General features: G+C 48.9%; 1 protein-coding gene across 7 annotated transcripts in view; it reads right to left on the reverse strand.

Annotated features, from left to right (window-relative positions):
• The window catches only part of TMCO4 (transmembrane and coiled-coil domains 4), a 94,418-nt gene extending 68,373 nt beyond the window's left edge, over nt 1–26,045 (reverse strand). For 2 of the 7 annotated variants that reach the window (XR_016018559.1, XM_088790280.1), the window contains exons 1-3: nt 13,039–13,208; nt 6,698–6,872; nt 5,858–5,885 (exon numbers count right to left, since the gene is read on the reverse strand). Coding sequence is in view for 6 of the 7 variants with exons in the window: in XM_088790280.1 (XP_088646406.1) it covers nt 5,858–5,885; nt 6,698–6,872; nt 13,039–13,208 (373 nt within the window). In the remaining variant the exon portion in view is untranslated. Of the gene's footprint in view, nt 1–5,857; nt 5,886–6,697; nt 6,873–13,038; nt 13,209–18,018; nt 18,114–19,547; nt 19,655–22,919; nt 23,000–25,080; nt 25,293–25,537 lie in introns of those variants that run through there. The other 5 variants (XM_088790284.1, XM_088790283.1, XM_088790281.1 and 2 more) reach the window with 5 other exon arrangements.
• Nucleotides 26,046–27,088: the final 1,043 nt, after the last annotated feature.

The following is a 27,088-nucleotide window of genomic DNA, read 5'->3' on the forward strand; positions in this document are numbered from 1 at the left end:
AGTTTGTGCGTATGAACACTCTGTCTCAGGAAGACCAGGAGGAGTAGCTGCCAGAGAGCTGGACCCCCGTGGAGGGGTGGGAAGATGTGGACGGTTCCCCAACCATCATAGGCCAGAGAAACAAAGGTCTTTGCGGCCCTGTGGGCTGGGAAGTGCTTGCTGAGGCCCTCACCCCCAGGTTGGAGAGAGCACACGTTGTGGGGCCAGTGCACAGCCCTCGTGAATGACTATGGACTGTTGGGAATTGCCTTCCATCCCTGATTTGATGGACTGCTTGACTGTTTGGGAACATACCACCAAGCAGTGGAACTGGTGGATTTGTGCTTCCTGTGTCTCCACTGGCCGCCACCGAGAATATGTAAGCACCTTGGCTGTGAGCCATTATTATTCCAGCATGGTGCCCTGAGAACCCTGGCTGTGCCCGGGAGGTCTGGCTGTGCCCAGAAAGACTGGTGGTACCCTGAGAGGCCCTGGCTGTATCCAGGGGGTCTAGCTGTGCCCAGAGAGGACGGCAGTGCCCTGAGAGGCCCTGGCTGTGTCCAGGGAGACTAGTGGTACCCTAAGAAGCCCAGGAAGTCTGGCTGTGCCCAGAAGGATTGGTGGTGTCCTGAGAAACCTTGGCTGTGCCCAGAGAACCTGGCTGTGTCCAGGATATTGCATTCACCTCCAGGCTCCTCACACAGGGCCCCTCATGGAAGACGCTTGTCACGTAGATTGTGAGGCGAGACCCGGTAAGGGTGTAGTGTGGGGACAGAGCCAGGAGTGCAGTTTCCAGGCTCTCGGCCTCACGTGGAAAGGTGCTGACTCAGGTAACAAATGGCCATCAACTGTGATTGGATGGCCATCAGCTGTGGCTAGTTGGCCGTCAGCTGTAACCAGTGAGCCATTGGCCATTAATATAACTGCTGTGGCTACGCTAGCAGCAAATGGGGGATAGCAAGAAAATGGTGGCTGAGCTAGCAAGAGTGGGTTGCATTTAGCCGGGCGGATTGCAGTTAGCAAGTGAGGTTGGTTGGCAGAGAGAAGTGGATGGCAGGTTGCAGATTGTGTGACTCCTGCTTCCTGTGTCTCCAATCCAGCCGCCAGTGAGAATATAGTGGTATGACTCCCCTACCTATGGCTCCGTGGGTGTTCCTTTTTGGCTTCACCATATCCTGTGTTCTTACGTGGGGAGCGGGACCAGAGACCCCGCCTGACACCCTGCATGACAGTGTCTCCATTCAGTCAAAGAGAAAACGGAGACAGAGAGCACTCAGGTCACATGTCCAGGGTCACCCTGCTTATGAGTAGTGAAGCAGGCAGTCTGGCTGCAGAAGCTGTGCCCCTGGCCTTGCTCAGAACAGAGGAACCATGGCTGTAAGAGCAGAACTCTCTCTTCCAAACATCTCCCCAGCCAGCCATGGCTTTTGGCTTCTGCTCCTTCCTCCTGGCCTCACCTTGAACCTGGGTCAGGCTTTGCTCTTCCCCAGTCTGCCTAGTAGGACAGTGAGACTATAACATCTTCCCCACTGCTCCTGAGGGCTGCTTAGGTCCCAGTCTAGTGCCTGGACCAGCAGTTTTGGAAACGTACCCAAAGGCCCAAGGTCAGAGGAGCTGGTCTGAACACACGGGGTGTGGGGGCAGAGCCCCAGAAAGTAGTTTCCAGGCTCTCGGCCTCACATAGACAGGTGCTGGCTCAGGTAGTAAATGGCCATCAACTGTGATTGCATGGCCATCAGCTGTGGCTAGTTGGCCGTCAGCTGTAACCAGTGAGCCATTGGCCACTAATATAACTGCTGTAGCTACGCTAAGAGGAAAGAAAGAAGAGAGAAAGAATGGGGGCTAGCAAGAAGATGGCGGCTGGGCTGGCAAGCGTGGATGGCGGTTTGCGGACAGTGTGGATCCAGCCTCCAGTGAGAGTATAGTGCCGCCAGAGAGAATATAGTGGTATGACTCCCCTACCTGTGGCTCCGTGGGTGTTCCTTTTTGGCCTCACCATATCCTGCGTTCTTGTATGGGGAGTGGGACCAGAGACCCCGCAGGTCGCCCTGCACGACAAATGGCGCAACGAGCAGGGTCTCCCGCACGACACGGGGTGACTTTGGACACGCCTTTGGTCTTCCTAGGCCAGAGGGACTAGCTGAGTGTCAAGGGTTCATGTAGTATGTGGCTGTGGGTCTGGGTGGGCACTGGAGCTGCCCAGCCGTTGTGGGAGGCTGGCACACTCTTGCCCCCTGGGGGCAGAGCCGAGATCCCTGGGTCAATGCCCCATCACCGAAGATTTTCCAAAGAACAGGCCACCAGGTTAATGGGTCACCTTTAAGTACACCTGTGGCCTTGGGCCTAGAGCACAGAGAGCTAAGGGTCAGCCTCGGGGTGCCTGTTCCCCCTCACAGGAAAGAACTTTGAAAGTTCAAGGTGACATGGACTCGAAAAAGCCCAATGGCAGTCTCGGCACCACTTTTATGACTCTGGGAGATAGGTGTCTTTGAGTTACTGTGAAGTTAAATTCACCTCAGACCTTTCTGATTCACCGGGGAGGTGGGGTTTGCAATTGAGTAATAAAGGCCAGGTCAGAAAGTAGAGCCAAGTTTGTGGTAAAGATTGCTATTTCCCACGTGGCGAGCACCAATTTGGGTCCCATGCTTAGAGGTGATGCTATCTTTGGCTTCAGAATACAGAGGGCAAAACCCACGATTCAGTTGAAAGTTTCTTGGGTACCAATCAGATTCACTTTGCCTTAAGTGAAATTTTGAAACTTTGAAATGTAGTCCTGGGTAGGGTTTCCAGGCAGGAATTCCCACCCCATCTCAGGAATTGTTTTCTCTTTCCCGTGCCCGAATCCCGAGATATAAACTGTTTCCTGTTCTCCACGATGAATCATTTCCACAAAGTGACGGCCGATACTACCAATCACCTGGGTTCAAGGAGCCGATTTTCCTGAATTCCCGACCAACTTTTCTCGAGATTCAGGAATGGAAAAGCGAAAAAAATTCCCGCGAATGGGTGGGAATTCCCACCCGGAAACCCTAGTCCTGGGTTACTTAACCTCCGAGCCTAATTTCCTCTCCTGTCAGTGGGGATAACAGGCCCTACTTTAGAAGTTGACCTGAGGATTACAGACTATGTGATAATTCAGATCTACGTATAGGACGTAGAGCACCTAGAAAAACTTATAAAAATGACCAACTACAAATAAACCAACCTCACCTGAGATGGCCAAATTTGGGGTCCTAGTTCTCATCCAGGGCTGCTTTTGCCCCCCAGAGGGCACTTGGCAATGTATGGAGACATTTTTAGTTGTCATTACGCAGGAAGTGCCACTGGCATCTAGTGAATCGATTCCAGGAACGCTGCTAAACATCCAACAACACACAGAATGGCCCCACAACACAGAATCCAGCCCCAAATGTCAATAGTGCTGAGGTTGAGAAACCCGGTTTAGCGTTAGCTCAGATTCAGTTTAACCTTCAACACACAAAAGACTTATTTTTAGCTGTGTGGGCAAAGAGCTTTGTGGGTTGTTAGTGGAAGAAGAGAAGCAAGTGATTAACATGAAAAATATTCCACCCAGCTGCCAAGATGGCATCGTTTTGTAACTAAGATCCCAATACTGTCAGTAAAAGTCAACCTTCCAGGAAGTTCTGAGAAATGCAGATTTTCATGTTGATTTCCTAGCTGCTTTCATGACTGATCACCCCACCTCACACCCAGAGAGAAACCCAGCAGCATAGAGAGCCGCCTCCTCTGCCATGGGCCCCCACTCATCAATCTCTGTAGAGGATGGTTTAACCTAAATTTCATATAAACCACCCTACTAGTATCTAAGCTCATTCTTTAAAGAAAGGCCATCCATCCATCCTTCTATCTATTCATAATTCCGTCCACTCATCTATGTATGGATGCATGCATCCATCCATCTATCCATCCACCCAACATTCAATGGCTGCCATGTGACCGTCAGTGCTGTAGATTCTGGGATACAATGGTGAACAATTCAGACGAAGGCCCTCCCTTATGGAGTTTGTGGGAAAGCTCTCGAACAAATGGCCCAACTATGACACCAACCTTCTCTGCGCCATTCCAAGATCCTGAGTGGATGCCTCCAACTGTGGACTATGTAGTAACTGACCCCTCTATATGCTATATCTTTTCCTATATATATATATACATATATATATATACCGAGGATGAAGTTTAATTTGTAAATTAGGCACAGTAAGGGATTCACAACAATAACTAATAATAACCTCAAACAATTACAGAATATACTATAATAAAAGTTATGTGAATGTGGTCTCTCTGTCCCTCTGCTAAATGATTTGATGACTGAGATGGCTATTATGTGACTCGTGGGCGGGTAGTGTGTACGGCGTGCATATGCTGAACAAAGGGACGATTCACGTCCTGGGCCGGACAGAGCAGGACTGCAAGATTTCATCATGCTGCTCAGAACAATGTGCAATTTAAAACTTGTCCATTGTTTATTTCTGGAATTTTCCATTTAATATTTTCGACCTGAGTTTCACCGCAGGTAACTGAAACTGGAAAGTGGAATTGCAGGTAAGGGGGGGACTGGTGTAACTAAGTTAAAGATCTCTAGATGAGGACACCTGTACAATATCCTTATAGGAGGAGGTGAAAGCCATGCAAGCTGAAGGCAGAAATTGGAGTGACGTATCTTTAAGCTAAGGACTGCCTGGAGTTATCAACAGCTGAAAGAGGTTTGCAGGATTCTCACCTACAGGCATCAGAGGGAGTGAGACCCCGCTGACACCTTGCTTTCAGACTTCTGGTCTCCAGAACTGGGAGCGAGTAAATTTCTGTTGCTTTAAGCCACCCATCGACGGTAATTTCTGACAACAGCCCTAGGAAATGAGTGTAGTGGAATCCTACACAGCCACGTATGGAGCCATCTTGGGTAAACTGCTTAACCTCTCTGAGCCGACGTCCTCATCCATACAACGGAGCATTAAGATCCATTTCATTAATTCACTCAACAGATGTTTACTGAGTGTGCTCTGTGTGCAGTGCTGTGTTGGGCACCGGAAGTGCATGGTGAGGAAAACCAGGCATGGGTTCTGTCCGCATGGAGCTTACGGTCTGGAGGGGAAGCCAGCTACCAGGCAAAGAAGCCCGGAACTAGGACTTCAGCTGCAACCATGGCTGACAGGGTGCTGGTGGAGTGTTCCAGTGGGGAGGCCAGAAGACCTTCCCTGGGAAGTGACGACCAAGTGGAGGCAGGAGGGAGAGGTAGAGAGTGCCTGGGCAAGAGGAGGAGGACATTCTCCAGCCTGGGGAAGGGCATGTGCAAAGATGCCACGGTGCCAAACGCAGGGCACACTCAGGAGGCCAGTGTGGGAAGCGGGGGAGGGGGAGGGAGAGCTGAGGTAGGGGAGGGGCCGGCCCACCAGGAAGGGCTGGCCTTTTTCCTGAGTGCAACAGGAGTGGCCCTGAGGACAGAGCCAGGAGGCAGCGTGGTCAGATATGTGTCGGGAAGGGTTATTTGCGTTGCAGGGTAGAGGACAAAGTGCTGGCCAGAGTGGTTGCAGAAGACCAGTGGAGAGACCCTGCTGTCATCCAGGACGGGCTGATGGTAGCTCAGACCAGGGCAGGAGGTGGAGATGGGGAAGGGGCCAGATTCAAGAGCTACTTGGAAGGTAAAACCACAGGGCGTTGCAAGGAGTAAATTAAATAACCACTAAGAAGCATCTAGTACTTGGCATGATGAAGTGTTCACCTGCTCCCCAACTATACGGGGTTTCCTTTCCTTTCTTGCACCAAAAAGACTCCGGTGGCAACACCTATCACTAGCTTTACTGGCCAAGGGCAAAGATGATCGCCCACAGTTTACAGAACTGAAGAAAAATCAACTCACCATCCTTGAGTGAGAAGCTCAGCAGGTCCTGGGGGAAAAGTAACAGGAAGTGGCAATCAGTTGATGTCATCAGCCTGCTCGTTTGACAAATATTTACTGACTCTTACTAAGTGGGGGGAGATCACAGACAACATGTTAGGTTGGTGCAAAAGTAATCGTGGTTTTTGCGATTATTTTCAACCTTTTAAACCGCAATGCCTTTTGCACCAATCTAATAGCTCTGTGTTACATGCTAGTGGGGAACCAGACGAACAAGTAAGCAAATAAATAAACATGTGAGAATTTCAGGGAGTGAAATGAAGGCAGGGGAAGGCTGCTTTTAACTCTGCTTACTTGACCCACCAAACAGCCCGTGTCACAAGCTGCCTGCTTTCACTGCACACAGAGCAGGTAAGTGACATGCCCAAGGGCACAGAGCAAAGCTGCTGCTTCTGAAAAGAGAGGCAGCAGAGCTTGGCACTCAGGAATGCAGGCTCTGGAGTCAGACTGCCCAGGTTCCAATCTGGGCTCAGCTGCGTGTCAGCTGCATGACCTTGAACACGTGACTGAATCTCTGTGCCTGTTAAATACCTACCTCACAAAGTTGCTTTGAGAATTAAATGAGTTAATATTTGTAAAGGTACTAGCACATAATAAGCACTATTTAAGTTATCAAGTAAATCAATAGTAAATATTCAATAATGATAATTCAACATTAGCTATGATCATCATAGGATATTATGATGAAATATTATATCTTTCAACTACCCCACCCCACTAGAAGTGATTTGCAGACTGACTGTGGAAGGAAATAATTTGTTCTAGTTTCCCCGGAAACCGCCACCCAGGGCGTGGGTGTACCTGTGTGACCACCAACGGGTCGTCCTTCACGATGGGGTCCTTCAATAAAATCTGAGCAAACACGTCAGCTCCTTCGCCTCCCAGGCCACTGGCAAAAGCGGACATGGTTGGCAAGACGGCTTCGGACAACTCCAGCCACCTCACCAGGCCTGTCATAAACTCTGTGCAGAAGGCGCTGAAAGACAGACACAACTGAGATCTTCCTGGATTGTGCATCTCACGGGGCCGTGGGGAAGTTCAGATTCGATCTGCTCATGGATGGGAACAGTTGGCACACACAAAAAGACCACAGTGACTGTGGCCCATGCAGTACAGATAGCCAAACACCCAATTTCAGGTGGTAGGGATTTTAGCTCCCCTCCCCCCCAAACCTTTGACCAGCGTCTGATAAACCACAGGAATGAGGGCAGTGAGAGTTTCCTGACCACGTGTCCTGGGGCCCCCTGAGCAGGGGCTGTGCTGGGGGCTGAGGAATTAAAGATGAGTGAGGTACAGCCTCCGATGAGAAGCTCACAGCAGGTGGAGACAGGGCTGTAACTAACTAACTGATATACGAGGATAGTGGCAGGAATCGAGGCCTGATGAGTCCCTAGAGGGAGCCCCCAGATTGGCCTGCAGAGGTGAGGGGCAGTGACTAGGAGAAGCTCCCATAGGAGGAGATTCGCTGCTGCTGGAAATCCCCCAGGACATGCTTTCTGGGGAAAAGTTGCCACACTGCAGAAGCGGATAAAATGCAGAGCAAAAGTGTCCACCTACCATGCTTACTGCCACTGTGGGGTCTCTCTCCACAGCAGGCATTTGACTTGAGTCCCACAGGAGTCCCTGCGTGGGGGATGGCTGGGGTGCTCTAGGGCAGAAGGAACCCCAGGGGCCCTGACAGCTGCAGGAAGCACAAGGCATTTCGGAGACTGTGGCAGAGTCCACATCAGGCTTTCATTCAAAGCTACCACTCATGGCAGCGAGAGTGGTAAGTGGGGTGTTGGGTGGGCAGGCGGATGTGGAGCTGATTATTACAGCCCAGAGAAATAGCCGAGACCTAGAAGTCAGGTCTATTTCCAAACCGAGCACCCCAGCCTCAACTGCACTGTCCTGGGTTCTGCAGCCCTGGTTCTGGCCAGATTGGGGTGGAATCAGGCCTCCCAGAAACAAGCAGAGCTCCCTGCTTGCACCTCCGAGCCCTGGCCCCCACAGATCCCACCCATTTCCAGTCCTAAGAGCTGGGGCCGCTGAAGCCCGAGAGGAGAGATGCCCCTGACAGCAGCAGTGAGAAGCTCAGGTTTAAATCCTGGTCCCACCACTGTTATGGAGGCCCAGGTCCCCAGGAAGCAGCTCTGACATGATCATTAGTATCCCCTGGGATCAGTGCCTGCGGGAGGGCAGGGAGGATGCAGGACAGGGCAGGGGAGCAGTCGGGCTGCGCTGCGGGCTACAATGTAGTCTCAATGGAAGCCTTAGCTCACCCTGCAGGGAGCTCTGAAGATTGGGTGATCCTTCAGAGCTGCCCACTGTGGGGCGAGAGGGCAGGGCCTTTATGCCCCCACATCAGCCAGTCATCGGATGAAGGCCGCCCCAGGAAGTGGGCAGAACCTTGGGCAAGGTGGCTCTCATCAGCTGCAGCCAGCCCAGGCTGCCCTGGCAGCCCTCTTAGCAGCTGGGGGGAAGTCTTTCATTCCTAAAGGGACATCGGAGCAATGCAGCACCTTGCAAGAGCAACTTGACCTCTCTGTGCCTCCGTTTCTTTATCTGCAAATGGGTTGAAGAGATCAACTTCATAAGGTTGTTTAAGGATTAAATGAGATGATACATGTGAAGTCCCCAGAGCAGGGCTTGGCATAGAGCAGCAGCTGAACCAACGTTAGCGAGTGTCATTATTTTTATTTAGAAGGCGAGGCAATGGAGGATAGGGTTCAGAGTTGGGCGCTGATGTCCCCTGGGAGTGTCCCCTTTGTGTAAATGCAGATGATAACAGGACCTGCCTCATAGGGTGGTTGGAAAGATTAAAGGACATGGTGACAGTGTTTGGCACCTGATAACCCTCAAACAAATGTTAGGTACTGCTATTACAATGATAATAATTTCCCTCTCTGCAATTACTGGTATTGCCCGGATGGGACGTGGGTGTGCAGAGCAGGCAGGGGATGTCTAAGTGAACTGAACGTTACTTCGGAGTAAACTTATATGCAGAAAGCGCTCGGGACTGAGGGCAGCAGCATGGCCTGGCCCTGCGGCCATGAAGGGTCTTGGATGCAGAGAAGCATCTTGTAACAAGAGCGGAGGGATAAAGAGCACAAACTCTGCTTCAAATCCCAGCTCTGCTACTAGCTGTGTGATCCTGGACGAGTTACCTAACCTCTCTGTGCCTCCATGTCTTTATCTGTGAAACAGAGGTGATAACGATGAAATGTATTTCATAGGGAGGTGGAAAGGATTAACTAAGCTAACATTTGTCAGATGCTTAGAACAATACCTGGCACATGCAAAGCACTATATACGTGTTTCTTTAAATGAACAAATGAATTGATAAAGTGGCAGTACAGCAACCTATCAAATAACAAACAGCATTTTAGATAGGCAAGGCCTCGGTCACTGCTTGTCAATGTGGTTGGTGGTCTGGACGAGATTCATGAACATGAACAGTGACAACAAATGACAATCACAGAGCCACTGTCCGTCAGTCCTCGTGCTCAGTGCTTAATGACACCCAGACCCAGAGGGGTTAAGTGACAGTTCCAGGGTTCAAGCCCACAACTCTCGGACTCCAGAGGCCATGCCTACCCACCACAGAGACTGCCCCGTCCAGGGATTACACTCCTGGGCAGCACCATGCGCCAGGCACTGGCTAAGCAGGTGCATCAAACATCCCCTTTCATTCTTACTTCATCCTTTCCAGCTCTGCCAGTGCAGCCCCTGGGCCTCGGAGGTTAAATGCCTGATTCAGGGTCTCACTGCTGGGCAGGGCAGAGCCTCACCTAAAGTCCGGGGATCCGGCCTCCCAGTCCAAAGCTCCTCCACCTCACCAGGGACGCAGCCACATCTGGCCCGCAGCCTGTGCTTGTAGATTTGAAGTTTCATTGGAACACAGTCACATCCTTTCCTTTGCCTACTGTCTCTGGCTGCTTGTAGGCTATGGTAGCAAAGCTAAGGGGCTGCAATAGAGACCACAGAGCCAGCAAGCTCAAACACCCGGTCCTCTACGGAAAACGTCTGCGGACCCTGCTCCACCCATTCATGTTCCCATGTTTATTAAAGAGTTAATCGGAGGAAACAGCCTCTGTGCCATTTACAGCATGGGTAAGAAGTCTTTTATAGGCTTGCTTTTAGGCCCCCTGTGGAAAGAAATGGCCACAGAATATTTTCTTCAGATCTGGGCTGTAAAAAGATTGAGATTGTCTTTTAAATTGTTTTGGCCCCAGGAAAACCAAGATTAACCACTGGGAAGGAATTGGCACCCTGCATCAAAGACTTTCAGAAAAGAAGTGCCCCAAGGCAAATGCTTTAGGCAGCTGGTGCTAAGAACAGGACGTGGATGTGGGTGGGTGGGAGAGGACACAGGACAATAACTCACTTCTCTGTGCGCCATCCTCAGAGGTGCCCAGCACAGGCCTGGCACACTGTCCAGGTTCGTAAATATTGGCTTCTATGAACGAAGTACACAAAGCTCTTCCCCACCTATGTACCAGTGTATCAGGTCAGGGGAAACTTCTGGAAAGACAGAGGCTTCCCAAATATGGCCCAGGTATGGGTCAGAACAGGGAGAAAGTCGGACCCTTGCAGGAGATGGGACCTGGCTTACTTGGGAACAGACTATCCAATGAGATATATTCTAGCCTCCAGATAGAGCATGTGGTTTCATTATTAATAATGAGAACATCCAACATTTGTCTGGCAATAGCTCTGTGCCAGGCTCTGCAGGGGCCGTCGAGACATTCCCTCCTCACGACCACCCTCTCCGATGGATTTTCTTTCTCTGCAGCAGGAATTCCCCAGTCCCTTCTTTCTAGCCAGCAGAATCCTTTCCCATGATGGAGGTTTCAAATGGCAAGTGCCTTCATTTTCCCCCCAGCCCCCCTTGTTGGTGAGGCTTGGCACGTGACTGGAGCTAGCCAGTGACACAAAAGAGGAAACCTTCTTAAGGTATTCTGGAAAAGATTTCCTCCCTGATGAGAAACTGGAGGAGAATCCTTGCCCTCCTCCTTCCTGCCTTGGGCCTTGTCCTCTGGGGGTATGACGGATGGAGCCTCAGCAGCCATTTTGTGCTCAAGAGGGGAAGAAGGCCAGGAGGGCTGCGGAGAAGCCAACTGAAGGCTTTTGGAGGCACTGAAACAAGCCTGGAACTCTCTACCACTGGATTTCTTGTTAAGTGAGAAAAACAAATCTATTCTTGAAGCCTCTTTTGACATAGTGTCCTGTTACTTGTAGCCCCCAATACCCTGACTGGTGGGGTTTAGTATTGTCCCCATTTTACAAATGAGGAAACTGGGGCAAATAAAATAAGTCACAGAGTTAGCAAGTAACCGCTACCAGTACTGAGTGCCTACTATGTGCCAGGCATTGTGCTGTGTGCTTTCCCTATGTTATCGCATTTAATTCTTTTTTTTCCAGTTTTATTGACATATCAGTGACACACATCACTGTATAAGTTTAAGGTATATGAGTACAGCATAATGGTCTGACTTACATAGATTTTGAAATGATTACCACAATAAGTTTAGTTAGCATCCGGCATCTCATATAAATACAGTCAAAAGAGAAAGCAAAAAAAGAAAAAACATTTCTCCTTGTGATAAGACTCCCTTACCCACTGTCCTCTACATCGTACAGGAGTGTTAACTATGGTCACGCTGCACATTGCATCTCTAGTACTTATTTATCTTGCAACTGGAAGTTTGTACCTTTTGATCACTTTTTGCCAATCACTTAATTCTTATAACCACCCTGTAAGGGTGGGTATGATGAGCCCCATTCTACAGATGAAGAGACTGATGCTTAGGGAAGGTAAATAATCTGCCCAAGGTCACATGTAACTGGAAAGTGGCAGAGGATTTGAATCCAGACCTAAGTCCAAAGCCTGTGGAGTGTCTCCTGTGCTAATAAAGCCAGCATTTTACCCAGCCCTTCTCTTCACGAATCTTTATGGACTGTCTTTGCTACATCGAGTTGGGTGCAGGCACTGGGGACTCAGAGATGAACAAGATAGTTCCTGTCCTCCAGGAGCTCAGACCGGATGGGTGGTGGGAGGGGGAAGGACAGTGCAGTGTGATGGTCGCAGTGAGGAGTCACTAGACACATAGATGGAGAAACACCCTAGACTGGGGATGTGGAAGGTCAGGAGGTGAATGTGATCAAGGGTTTGGTCCAGTGAGAGAGACAAAGATAAAAAATACAACAAACAAACCAAACCCCAGCTGAGCCCCAGAGCATGGGGAGGTTTACTCATGGGGGACCATTTGGAGGGAGGGTCTTGAAAACACTGTGGATGTGAAAACTTCTTATCTCCTTTCCCCCAACCCGTGGCTCCCCACCTCAGGAACAATATCTCTGTCCTCTTAGGTGGCCTCTCTGCCTGAACCTTTGGGGACAGTTCCCTCTTCCCTCTGCCCGGTCCACAACATCCAGCCTGTCCCCTAGTCACCTCCAATCTCCCTGACAAAAGTCTGTCTAAGCTGTGCCCTCCCCCCACCTCAGTCACTGTCCTGGTTCCCTGACGACTCCACCAGCCTCCTAACTGGCCTCCTCCTGCCTCCAAACTCTCCCCATAGAATCCATGAAGGCTAAAGCCTGAGCTCTTAACAGCACTGCTATTTGGACTTTAAATATACAATGTAAATGCACGGGCTAGATATTGGCAATGGCAGATAGTAACACTGTCATTTACTTGTCATTCTTTTGCTCCCATGACACCCCATCTGTCTGCTATTACAATCAGTCATTTGGACCCCCCCCCCCCCAGATTATAAGCACTGGGAGGGCAGGAGCCAGGCCTTGCTCTTCTTTGCTTTATCCACAGGGCCTTGCAGTATACCCTGCACACAGTAGGTGCTCAACAAATGCATGTTACCTAAATGAATAAATATCGAATCCCACTGTGTCCTAGCTGAGGGCAGGGTTAGTGTCTGCTTTGTTCATCTTGTTCATGTATCCCTTCCATGTACTTCTAATGGTGAGTGAGTGCTGAATGAGAGATATCATATTCCCCTATTAGCTTGTGAGCTCCTTAAAAGCAAGAACAATGACTGCCTCCTCTTTCTGGTGCCCCATAGTACCTGGCAGGCAGTTTGGGCTGTCGGTAATTGTCTCCCTGAAGAAGCAGTACCTTCCTTCTGTGAGACAAAAGCACTCACCTTTGCTCAGGTTCTGGAAATAGCTGAGACAGGGAGATGCCACAGAGGGCGGCATAGGCGAAGCGGTTGGCCTCGGACAGCTCCCGGCCCATGGGCACATGTGGCTCGCCCTCCATGGCTGGCTCGGCCACCTGAGGCAGCTTGTGGCTGGATCTGTCCCATGTGGCCATTTCCAGCCCAGCAGGAAAAAAAAAAAAAAAAATCCCAATGAGAAATGCGTCCAAGTGGTAAGCAAAAGTTACTTAAATGGGACACAGAAATTATCAACCATAAGAGAAAAGATTCATAAATTAGCCTTTATTAAAATTAAAAGCTTCTGTGCATCACCTTGAAGAGTGAAAACACACACCACGCACTGGGGGGAGATATTTTCAATATGTATATCAACAAAGGATTTGTATCCATAGTATGTGAGTAACTCCTCTAAGTCATTAAGACAAAGAAATGAGGCAAATTTAAAAATGGGCAAAAGACGTGAATAGGTCCTTCATAAAAGATATCCAATGGCCGGCCAATGGGCAACATGCAAAGATGTTAACATCATCATTCAGCAGAGAAATAGAAATTACTAGGTTGGTACAAATGTAATTGCAGTTTTTGCAATTATTAACCCTTTAAACCACAATTACTTTTGCGCCAACCTAATAAAACCCCAAAGAGACATTGCAATTCACCCATCAGAATGGCTAAAATTAAAAGACCAACAATACCAAGTGTTGATCAGGATAAGGGACCAATAAAAGCTCCAGACACTACTGGTGGGAATGTAAACTAGTCATCAGGGAAATGGAAATTAAAACTCATTGAGATTCTGCCACACACCTATCAAAATGGATAAAACTAAAAAAACTGACAATACCAAGTACTGGTGAGAAGAAGGAGCAAAGAGAACGTGTATACACTGCTGGTGGGAGTATAAACAGGTACCACCATTTGGAAAATGGTTTGACATTATCCATTAAGGCTAATAAACATATGTCTTCCCTATGTTCCAGCAGCTTCCAGTCCTGAGAAATGAGGGCTTATGTTCACCCAAGACATGTATGTGAATGCTCATGGAAGCTCCATTCATAATCGTCCCAAAGAGTAAACAACCCACATGTCCACCCAGAGTAGAACGGATCAACGGTGCCATAGTCACATCCTAGAATATTACACAACAGTGAAAAAGAATGAAGTCTGGCTAAGCGCAACAACATGAGTGAATCTCACAGACAAAATGATAAGCAGAGAGCCCTTCCCGAGAATACATACTGTAGGATTACATTTACATGAACTTGTAGAACAGATCAAGGGGGCGAGGGAGAAGGAAGGAAGTGGGGGGTGGAGAGGAGAGGGGACAAACCAAGCCAAGCCAGGCATCCAAGGGGCAGGAAGGGCTCTGGGAGCAGGTGCCGGGAAAGGTACCAGTCTTGCCCACTTTGTGGACATGAATACAGGCTCAGGATCAGACAGAGCTGGGTGTGAATCCAAGCACCTCCATCTAATAGATGTGGGACCATGGGCAACATAACCTCTCTGCACTTAGATTTCTTCACCTACAAATGGGACTACAACAGTATCTGCCTGGAACTGCTGTTAGCAGTAAATGTTGTAGCATGTGAGTTAGTATTTGTCAAGCATTTACAACAGAGTTTGGCACAGGGCTCATGCTATATAAATGTTTGTCAAAGAGATACATGCATAACATAATCAACAAACAAACACACGAAATGCTCAGCACAGAGGCTGGCAACAGTGTGTAACTAATAATGAGAGCTAACATTATTGAACCATTGCTGGATGCCAGGCCACGGGCTGCAGTTTTCACAAGGATGGTTTCAGCCAACTCTGCGAGCCAGGTACCGTGTTTCCCCGAAAATAAGACCTAGCTGGACAATCAGCTCTAACACGTCTTTTGGAGCAAAAATTAATATAAGACCCAGTCTTATTTTACTATAATGTAAGACTGGGTCTTATATAATACAAAACCGGGTATGATATAATATAATACGGGGTCTTATATTAATTTTTGCTCCAAAAGTCACATTAGGGCTGATGGTCCCGCTAGGTCTTATTTTTGGGGAAACACGGGTACCATAATGTCCAGTGTGAAAACAAGAGAACAGGCTCAGAGGAGAAGTAACACCGCCAGTAAATGATAGACCAAAGCCCAAAGCCAGAGAGCTCTTGGCCACTTACCTCTGTTTTAAACTCTCATTCTATCGCCAAGAGATTTTCTAGTCTAATACACTTTACGCTGATTTTGGCCCATAAAATTCATTCTCATCCAGCCGAACCATAAAATTTTTGTTCTCAAAATATTACTTCTCTAGAGGAGTTATTTAAAAGTCTGTCCACAACTAATATTTCATTAGCTTTTCAAAAAAATAACCCTGAAGTTGTTAGAAGCAACAAACCAACATCTATTCGGCAATAACAGTTTACAAAGCACTTTCGAATCTATTTAATTCTCACAACTACCATGCGAGGTTAAACAGGACATAAGCCATTATAATTCTCTACTCTAATGAGGCTCAGAGAGGCCAAACGATTTCCCCAAAGTTATACAGTAAGTATGTGATGAAAGTCAAACCAGACTTTTGGCTCCAAACCCCATGCTTTTTCTTGTACACCAGCACAGGGATCCTTCTTCCCTTGTTTCTGATGGAGAAACTGAGGCACAGAGAGGTTAAAACCTTGCCCAAAGTCACCCAGCAAGACTGGCCTCCAATGCTGGCTCCGGGAACCCATTTGAGATTCACAGCAGTTTTTCCTGGCTCGCAGGATGATCCCAGACCAAAGGGGACAGGAGCAAGCCACGAACTAAGGAAAGCACCAGAGGCGGCAGCCAGCCATGATGCCAGCAGGCTTAGCGATTTCCACTACATGTAACCAACTCCACGTGTCATTTGGAGGCTGCAGTCATTGTGCCTATTACCCAGAGGAGCTCAAGACGGGATTTTATTGGGCTGGTATCTGGGGAGACCCACTTTGGTTCTTAGTTCAAGAAGAAACAACCTTCTAATCAGAGAATCACGAACTGGCCTGCCTCTAACCATCGGGGCGAGGGGGATACACTTAGTGCACAAGAAGCTCTGTCAGGCCAAATTCATTCATTCATTCAACAAAATACACTCTTGATGTCCTATAACCCATTCTCTCCACTGTAGCCCAAGTTGCCTTTTTGTCATATATACCAACCATATCACTGGCCTGCTTAAACATCTCCAAAAGCTTCCCATTGCACCAGGATAGATACCAACCCCCTTAGGAAGGCCTTCAAGGCCCTGTGTGATTGGCTCTGCCTTCCTCTAAACGCTATCTCATGCCTCCCACATCCAACTTGTTCACTATACTACAGCCAAGCTGGCTGTCTTTCTGCTCTTTAGATATGCAAGTTGGTTCCCCCTCTGGGCCTTCATACCTGTCATTCCCCCTGCCTGGGACACTCTTCTCCTGACATCACTGAGAACATTCTGGCCTCAGCCCAAATGTCACCTCCTCTGAGATGCCTTCCCTGATGCCCCTGGTGAAAGTACTTCTGCCCCTCTATCCTAGCCCCATGTTCTATTTTTATAATACGTAGTCCTATATTAAATAATGTTTTAAAATTATTCATTTACTTATGTATACAAATAGAATAGAAGCATCATGAGGCCGGCCCCTGGTTGTTTTTTTCACTGCTGTACCCCTAGCTTTCTGAGCAACCCTCGAATATTGTAGACATTCCATAACTACGTGCTGGATGAACAAAGAAGGGTCTATGATATGTGATGTCCTGTTCTGGGCCTTGGGGCAGATTAGAGACAAAACTGACAAATTCCCTGCTCTCAAGGTGCTTACATTCTAAGGGGAGATAGGCAATAATACACCAATACATAACAATAATAATAATTTCAGTAACTTGCCCAACGGCACATAACTAGAAAGTGGTAGAACCAAGATTTGCACTTGGGCTGTCTGGTTGTAGGATCCGTGCCCTTAACAGTCCACTAAATAAATCAGTCAACGTGTGGTGAGGAAGTGGTCATCTGGGAAGAACAACTAGGCAGGGGAAGTGATTGGTAGGAGGGAAGTGACTTCGGTATGCAGATGAAAAGTGGCATTCCGGCAGAGGCCTGCGGGAAGGAAGGGGGACAGCCCTGTGGATGGATGGGAGAGGGAATTCCAGTAGAAGGGAAAGGACAGTCGCAGACACAGACAAGTAAACAATGATGACAAACCAGCAGAATAAATACTGTGACGGGGGAAATACAGACAGCGAGATAAAAAGAGGGGGCCTGGAACCCAGCATTGACTTCCTAGCGCAGGTGATACCAGAAACGGGTGGGGTGGGGAAGGAGAGCATGTTCTGGGCAGAGGGGATGGCACACGTCAGTCAAGACCCACAAGTAGAGGAGAGAAGATGCTTAAGAACCAAAATGATGCTCGGTGGCAGCAGGGTTTAGACAATGGGTGGGCGTGGAAGGTGGGAGAGAAGAGACGAGGTTGGAGGGGATACTGACAGGGGCCAAACCGTGCAGACCAAGTTCTTCCGGCTAAGGAATCAGACTTAATTTAAGACTTAATTGTAAGACCATGTCCGTTCGGGGAGCAGTGCGGGTACGTGGGGCCTCTTGGTACTATTTTCACAACTGCTTGGAGTCCATAATTATTTTAAAATAAAAAGTAAAGAAAAAAAGCAGTGAGATATCTCTATAGAATGTGAAAGACTCTTTCTTAAGGTCTAAATAAATTAAAAATAAATATTCACCTCCTCCCCAAATTAACCAGTTAGTTAATTTAATAAACACGTACGGCCCCGATAGGTACCAGGCACCACCCTCCATGCTGGAGACATAGATGTGACTAAGAAAGAGAGACAACAACCCCCCATCACGGAGCTAAACCTAGTGGGGCAAACATAAAATACATCAACTTATAACAGTTAAAATAAGGCCACTTTAAGTAATGGCGAGGTTTCTGGAGAAAAAAAAAAAAAGCTTAAATAATACTTACCAGGATTTCAAGAAACAACAGTGGGCCTCCCCTCTAGGTCTGAAAACAGGTTCTGCAGCTTCTGGATGGTTCTTCAGAGAAATATGCAAATTGCCCTGGAGAAGCAAACCAGCAAAACCAGTAGCAAAACCAGCCTGTGGGTCCATAGGGCGTGGGTTCAGAGGCCTATGGAAGTGAAGGATGGGGTTCTCCAGGCTCGAGGAGTCTGGCTGCTACTGTTCTCCTTTGGGCCTTTGCCTCCACAGGTCCCTCTGCCTGGGACACCTTTCTCAGCAGGGTGGCAGGCAGCTACCATTCACAGAGCTCAGCCCTGGCACTTTGCACGGACTGTCTGTTCCAACTCCTCATACCCTGAGCTGTGGCAGCTGTGGGGTGGGGGGATGTGCCACCTGAACTGTGTATACTGGTCAGGGCCAGCGGTGCTTCTGCGCCCTGGGGCCACCTACCGTGCACAGAGCTGGTCCAGCAGCACCTGGGGCTCACACTGATTGACAGAGTAGCTCCCAGGGGCCCCCGAGGGCCTTGTCCCTGCCCAGGCACTGTGAAGACACCAAGGCCTGCACTTGACCCAGAAAAGCCCTGACTTTCAGGGAAACAACATACACAGGGCGAACGCTGGCCCATGGCTGGACTGCAAAGCCCAGCTATGAGACAGCCAGAGATCATGCTGGAGGGGGACCTTGTTCAGATGCGCTACAATTATGATTTTTGTCTAGCCAGTCACATTATCCATCACCAAAAAAACCCACTGGCTGAGTTATTTTTGTCAGGAGCGGCAGGTAGACAGTCATTCCACAAACATGTACCCTCAGGCAAGCACCTACAAGCAGATGCCCACCCAGTATTTGCTGACTGCCGCCAGAAACCATGGGTGGATTTCCTCCTTGGGGAGATGAAAAAATTCCAAAGTCAGCACCAAGGAGAAAATCAAATATGGTCAATATCGTTCTTGAAAATCCTTTAAATCATTCTCAAAACCCCATGACCTGGGCCTTTAGAAGATCACATACAAAAATGAACTTTTGTTTTTCTTACATGCTAGCAGCCACCTGTTTTTTTTTTCTTTTCTTTTTTCTTTTTTTTTACTTGGAGCAGTCAGTGAAGGCCAAGGTCAAATTTGGGGTGTGTGTGTGGTGTGTTTTTTTTTTGGGGGGGTGTCACTTTCTCTCTCTTCCTCTTTTCTGGTTAACTGATCACAGATGCATTTTTAAATGAGTCTGCAGTACGGCAAAATGAGCATTACTACTAGAGAGATGGCTAGAGTGTCACGCGAAGGCTGAGGACTAATTATTTGGGAGCCAAGAAGAAAGAAAAGCATCTGGCTGAAGAAATCCTTGACAACAAATAGAACTACTGCACTGCATTGTTAGGCCAGAAACTCAGAAGTCTGTAGGCCAGAAACTCAGAAGACAGACACACACACAATGAGATAATCTTGAGATGGTTCTAGAAGGGAGGATTCTAGGCAGTCCCAGTTTACTCCCCCTCCCCACTCTGGCATTTTGGGAGAGAAACCATTCATCCCCTACCTCTATCTAGAAGTTAATTGGAAGCCAGTTGTAAATGCAGCATCTCAGGAGGTCTCTATGGCAACAGTTTCAACACAGAAGAATCCAGAGGGTTTTGGACAATCCCCCTACAAACCAGAAGTAAAAAGGGATGTTGGCACAGAGAGAAAGTTCCCATCCCAACCTCACCTCAGCAGCCCGGAGGAGGGGCTGGTGACAGGGGCAGCAGGACAGGGGGACAACATGAGGTGGATATCCAGGGTCCGCATTTATCACCGTGCCCTTCCTCCCTTACTCGCACCCTAATATAAGCTGCCACCATCTCTCCAGCAGGAGCCTCCTCATCAGTCTCCCACTTCTTTCTGCCCTCTCCCCTAATGATCTGCCATCTTTCTGCCCTCTCCCCTAATGATCTGCCATCTTTCTGCCCTCTCCCCTAATTATCTGCCACACAGCATCCAGATAGCGCCATCTCAAACTGAAGTCAAATCATGCCCCTTCTCTGCTCCAAACCACCAATGACTCCCTCCTCACCCACAGTCACGGTCCTTAGAATGGCAAGTGGGCCACGTGCAGTCTGTTCTCTTCCTCCTCCCCCTTCACTCATTCAGCTCCAGCCACATCATCCTTCTGCTGCTCCTGGATGCCACCGGCATGTCCCCACCTCAAGGTCCTGGCCTCGGCTCTTCCCTCTGCTGGGAATACTCTTCCTCCAGAAAACCACATGGCCAACTCCCTCATCTCCCCTGGTCTTTCCTCAAATCTCACGGCTCAGTGAAACCTCTCTGCCCCAGCTTTTCATCCCAGTCCCTTGTATCTCGTTCCTCTGCTTGGTCCACAGTACACATCACTGTCTGGCATACTACAGCATTTACATGTTTATGTTTATTGCTGTTGTCTGTCTCCCTCTGCCCACACATAAACACAGCAGGCACTGATAAACGTTTGTTGAATGAATAGTGGTTTCCACTTGGGATAACTAAAAAATAATTCAAGAGGCAAATCTGCCTGGGAAGGAAGGGGGAGAAATGGCAAAGCGTGTAATGGTTCATTTGACCCACCGGTTTTCAAACTGCTCCACAGAGACCCTGGGATTTCGCTGGTGGGCAAGAGGAGATCCAGTGGGGAACCCTCAACACCCACCTTCAAATTATAACCATAAATGATCCAGCAATACCACTCCTGGGTGTATACCCAAAACAATGAACAGCAGGGTCTCAAAAAGATATTTGTACATCCATGCTTAAGACAGCAATAGCTAAAAGGTGGAAGCAACCCAACTGTCCATCGACAGATGAATGGATAAATAAAATGTGTTATATACATAAACAGCCTTAAAAAAGGAAGGAAATTCTGACATATGGCCACATGGGTAAAACTTGAGGACATTATGCTAAGTGAAATCAGCCAGTCACAAAAAGACAAATACTCTATGATCCAACGTACGAGTATATGAGATATTTTTGTCAAAATCACAGACAGAAAGTAGACTGGTGGTTACCAGGGGCTGGGGGGAGGGGGGAATGGAGAGATGTTTAATGGGTCTGGAGTTTCAGATTTGCAACTTGAAAAGATCTGGAGATGGGGTACATAACAATGTGAATATACTTAACACTACTGAACTGTATATTTAAAAGTGGTTAAGGCGGTCAATTTTATGTTATGTGTATTTTCATCACCATTAATTTTTTTTAATTAAATAAATCGTAACAGTACGTGCCTGGTAAATGTTAGCCATGTGCCACCCCTTTCCTCATGTCATCTCATTTCCTCCCAACAATCCTCAACGTAGGTGCTATAATCTCCACTTTACAAATAGAGACAGAGTGGCTCTGAGAAATGAAGGTCAAGGTTGCTGGACAAGTGATGTGGGATTTAAACCTGAGCCTGGGTCTTAGCCCCAAGGCAGCCATCTTATCTATGATACTCTACTGCTTCCCTTTGGTCTAGTTTATACCCTGAAGTGGCCCCAAAGATTTGAAACACAACTTGAAAACCACCAAATGATGATGAATCTCAGTAGCTCCTATCTGTCCACAGGCTAACATCTCATTTTTCAGCCAGCCCCAAGCATCTCTGGGATGGGCCCAACCTGCCTTTCCACCTTTGCTTTCCTCTACTCCCCTTCTTCCAGCCAGCCTTCAGCCGAACTGAACCATCCGCTACTTCCAGCCCATGCTGGGTTTCCCACTTTGGGCCTCAGTTCTGCTAGTTTTTTCTCAGTCTGGGTTCTCATGTCCAAATGGTGTCCTTTTCCAAAAGCACAGTTTAATAATAAAATCAGTGAAGATTTCCTGTAGGCTTACTTTCATGATCCCATGTCAGCCTCACAAAAACCTTCTGAGGAGGACTATCACTGCCCCCATTGTACAGGTGAGAAAACTGAGGCTCACAGAGGTGAGGGCCACAGAGCTGGCACATGGCAGTACCAGGATGTACCCTCAAGGCCTGTGTGACTTCAAATCCAAGTTCTTTTCAACTTCATTACAGGGAATCAGGGACTGCCATGAGCCCTCCTGGATTTGTCCCGCTAAAGCGCGGCCTGCTTCCTCTGAAGTCTCTCACTTCCTCTCAGGTATAACAGCTGGTTGTTTCTGCGCTGGTCCCCACCGACTAGGAGGGTCAGGGTGGGAGTGGATGATGCTCATGACATCAGTGCTTCCTACAGCAGAGCTCCCTCAATTATTCATTCAGGTCTAAAATATCAGGTACTGTGTTTCCCCGAAAATAAGACCCAGCCGGAGCTCTAATGCATCTTTTGGAGCAAAAATTAATATAAGACCCAGACTTATTTTACTATAAATAAGACCAGGTTTTATATTGTATATCATATCATATCATATCATAATGTAATACCGGGTCTTATATTAATTTTTGCTCCAAAAGACGCATTAGCACTGATTGTCTGGCTAGGTCTTATTTTCAAGGGACACTTGGTACCACTCCCCCCTCCTACCAGGCCCTGTGTGACTTTTATTTATGGAATTTGCCACCATCTGACAGCGGATTACAGGCTTGTTTGTGGTCTGTCACCCTCACTAAGGAAAGCTCCACGAGGCCTGGGGCTTTTGTGTCATGTTTCCTGATATATCCTAGAACAGTGCCTGGCAGAGTAGGTGAAAGAAGGAATGAATGAATACCTACCCCTACAACTAAGAAATGACTTCAGCATTATTTTTTGATGAAGGACAATACAGTTTTATACAAAGCAAGGTCCCCATATTTGCTCAAGAGCTAATCCCCAAGGTAGATTTCATTACTGAGCACCTCGAACCGAACGTGGATCAATCCCAGAGGCAGGGGGGTTATAGTCTGGGTGGTGTACAGGTTACAGGCAGAAATCAATCCCAGCGATGAGTCAATAATTCCACCTGAGCTAAACCTCCCACGTACCTGGGGATGTCTTATGGCCTGGGGTACTTGGAAAGAAAGTCAAGGCTGGGCTCAGATCTTAAGGATGAGGAGGTGTTAACCTGTGAAAAGGAAGCGGGAGGAGGAATGGTCTAGAAGAGCATGTACAAAGGTCCTGGGGAAGGAGGGAGCAGTGTGCCTCAAGCACAGAGGGCATTTGTAAAGTGGTCTGAGACGGGCTGGAGGAGTAGCCCTGGCATAGGTGGGGCCCAGACTGTACAGGGCCTTGTGGTCCATGTTAAGGTTTGTGTTCTTTACCCTAAGAAAATGGGAAGCCACGACAGGGTTTTAAACAGAGGGTGGTACAATTGGATTGGTCTGGCTGCCAGGTGGAGGGTCGCTAAGCAGAAAGTGGGTTGGATCCTCTCTCTAGCCCCCTTCTGCCTGCAAGGCAGCGGGGCCCCCATCTCATCTGTAGCTCCTATAGCAATGTTTACAAAACATTCAGGCCATAAAGGACACGGCGATAAACCACCGAATGACATGTCTCAGGTCCCACAGGTGCCGGCCCAGATGGCTGATCCAACCCCTGCAGTCTGGTGGCAACCAGTACAGGGAGAGGTGGTTTCAGGCTCCTGAGAAATTTGCCAGGCTCTGACCTTGATAAAGTTCACATGCCGAGCTATGGCAATCTAATCAGTTAATGGTGTCCATCCAACCATTCCTAGGCCTTAGGCCTAAAAAAGCAAAAGGACTCCCAGAGTGGCAGACACTGCACAGGGCCCTTTGTGGCTTCAGCTTCTTTCATCCTCATGACAACCTTGGAGACAGGTATTTTACAGATGGGGAAACTGTCCAAGGTCACTCAGGAAGGAAGTTGCAAAGTGAGGACCTGAGCCCACATCTGTCTGATGCTGCACAGGCTTGTAAAAGCTGAAATGTTGACTGTGACACAGGCCTCCATTGCTCGAGCCGGGACCTCAGCCACCCTCATGGCTGCCTCTTACATTTCTTTACTCAGAGCAGTAACAGGTTATCAACAGGGTTATTAGAGCCACTAAACAAACACAATCTTGTTTACACCTGATTTGACAAGGCCCCTGGCACAAGCCATGCTTTGGATTGTGCCATACCATTTACGAAGCATTTTGACATAGTATCACTAACACGGTGAAGTATTATGGCCCCCATTGTATGATAGGAAAACAGAGGCCCAGAGAGGTGCAGTGACAAGATTACACAGCTAGGAAGTGGCAGTGCCAGGTTTCCAGGCCCTTAGATGAGTTTAGGGCTTCCTTTGGACCACTCCCCACCCATCTAGCGCTGCCCCCCCAAATCCCTGGGGAGTGGGGGAGAAAGCTCAGGCTGGTAGAGCATCTCCAACAAGCAAGGGCCAAAGGCTCAGAGGGCTGAGGCTGTGAGGTTTGGTTTCTCTTTGCCTCTTTCCATACTTCACAGGTTGGAAAGATTCCAATGGTTTCTCCTCTCTGCCCAGCCTTTCTCCCCTCCTCCCCCCACCAACTCCCACTGAAGGGCAGTGTTTTATTCCACTCTGCAGTGTACTCCTGGAGGACAGCACTTGTCTTTTTCACTGCTGTATGCTCAGTGCTCAAACAATCACTCTCTGCTGCATAGTGGGTGCTCTATAAATATTTGTTGAATGGATGAGTAGATGCCCCTAAAGCTTAAAGGGGTTTCATGTTTTCTGCAGTGAAATGAACACTGGGTTAGCAAGAGGAGAACTAACCTGTCGACTTCTACTTTTTGTTAGTGGTCTCTAGGCCAAGACCCTGGCTCTAGCCTGGCTGTGCTCTGGACTCCCTGAGTGACCCCAGGGCAGGGCAGAGAAAGGACATGGGAAGGCCTACTCTGTGCCAGGCACTGGGTCAGGCTGGGGAGGGGGTGGGGGGAGGTACCCCAGGGTCTTATTCTGTTCTCCTTCCTTGCAGTGTGGGCTTGGGGCAATCACTCCATCTCTGAGCATCGGTTTACCTAGCTGTAAATACACTCTCAGGTGAGTAGCTGTCATTCTTCCCTCTTCTAACAACAGAGGCTGGGTGAGGAGACATGGCTGGCCTGTAACATTGGGGGCCTGGATTTTTCTTCAGAGGTTTTTCCCAACCCCCCTCAGTTGTCTGCTGTGAGATGGGAGACTGTAGGCACAAGGAGAGAGGGGGTAAAGGGTGCCAGAGGCCTTCCTCACCAGTGCATGCAGATGCGTGGAGGGGCTGCGTGGAACCAGAGGAAGCTGCAGGGTGACCCCGTGAGACCTCAGGCAAGTTCCTTCTCTCCCCTCACCAGAGCAGCGTCTTCACTTATGAAGGGAGGGGCTGGGTGACTTCTAAGGGCCCAGAGCTACCAGCTGGAAGGCAGGAGACACTTGAGTGCTCCGCCCGGCCTCAGTTTCCCCAGCTGCCACACCACGTGATTTCTAAGGGCACTTCCGGCTCGGAAAGAAAACAAGCAACAAGCAGGCAGCCTTGAGTCCAGGGCAGTCAGCGTTGGGGCAGCACGCGGCCCCTCCCGGTGGATCCCGCGCCCACGAGGGGCGGAGGAAGGGTTGGGGGGCAAAGGGCCCGCGGGGCCAGGAAGGCGGGAGCTCCTGCGTGGGGCCCGCGGGGTGGCGGCGGGGAGTGGCCCCGGCGGGACGGGCCCCTTACCTGGAAGCGAAGGCGGCGGCGGCGGCTCGAAGGACTCGGCGGCTCAGGCTCCTCCCGCCCGGCTCCTCCCCAGTCCCGGCCCCGCCGCCCCGAGCCGCCCCGAGCGCGTCTGGCCCCGCCGCCCCGCGGACATGAGTCGGGAGTGGGACCTTCCGGGCTCCAGTTCGCGGGCTGCGTGTCCTTACCCGGCTAGTCCCGCTGCCACTCCGAGACAGGGGTGCCGGCATCAGGAAGTGACGGGCACACCCAGGCACAAAACTCGATTTGTAGGACTATTTCCCCTCCAGGAAGCAGCAGCACATCACAGCTCGAGAGAGGGCCCCGCGAGGTTCCACTCTGCAGAAAGGGCTCGCGAGGGGCTTGGCTCCGGAGTGAAGGATCGAATAGTGACTTGGATGGAAATCTTCCAGAGTAAATTATGTAAAATCAAAGAACCAGCCTCGGAAACACCCTCCCCGCATGTATAGACAGCACTTTGAAGTTTACAGAGTGTTGAGATATCTGTGCTCTCCCGGATTTTTCTGTTTCTCGACCTCTAACTTTGGTTCAGTCTCAGGACCTTTGCATTTGAGGTGCGCATGCCTGGCACTCTGCCCCAGACTTTCTTCTTCCAGTGTTCCCAGCTTTCCATTGCGGTGTCCACTCAGGGTGGCATCTGGGAGTCTTCCCTGACTACCAGCACATTCAGTCATTGAACAAATATTTACTAGACTATAATATTTACTGTGTCAGGTACTGTTCTAAGTGCAGGGGAATCACACCAAGCTTTCGGTCCCGTTCTATTTAATCAGAGTATTTCTCACGCTATGGAATTATTTTGTTCATTTTCCTGTTTGAGGTTATTATCTGCTATCCTCACTAGAATTTAAAAGTGTGGAGAGTGTGTGTAGGCGATATTGGTTGCCTTGTCTTCTGCTGTGTGCCCAGCCCCAGGGACTGTGCCAGGCATTTGATAGGTGCTCAGGATCATTTAATGAATGCACGAATGGATCTTATTCCCCTAGCAAACCTATAAATTCTTATCACACCCATTCTACAGGACAGAAAACTGAGGCTCAGGGCCAGCCCATGCAGAAGCCACAGAGCTAACAAGTGTGAGCGGGAGCATGAATCATTGTGGCTACAAAGTCTGTTGCTCTTTCAGTGGAGACAGCCTAGTACCTTGAATGGAAAAGGCCGTGGATGGGGTCAGAAACCAGCTTCCAGTGACTCATGCCTTTGTAGAATGCTTTAGACCTCCATCTCCTCATCTCCCCACTGGCCAATCGGGACCAAGAAGAGCTGCTCTGCCTACCTACATGGCTACTGTGAGGGTCAAATGGATCAGTGGTGCACCCTTCAGGGACATAGAGAGTTATATATGAGCATGTGAGCCTTGCTGAGATGGAATATTAGTAACCATATGGAAGTGGATGCCAACAGAAAATCGCCAGCCAGCAGCCCTCCTTCTCTCAATGTCTGATGGCCCCTTACAGCCAGATTGGCTTTGTGGGACCACATGTCACTCTGCACGATGGCTTTGCCATTGAACACTCTTGACTCTGGGCGTTG

The sequence above is a fragment of the Rhinolophus sinicus genome, chromosome 14 (assembly GCF_057876585.1).
Source record: "Rhinolophus sinicus isolate RSI-liver-muscle chromosome 14, RSI-T2T, whole genome shotgun sequence".
In the NCBI taxonomy this organism is placed as follows: Eukaryota; Metazoa; Chordata; class Mammalia; order Chiroptera; family Rhinolophidae; genus Rhinolophus; species Rhinolophus sinicus.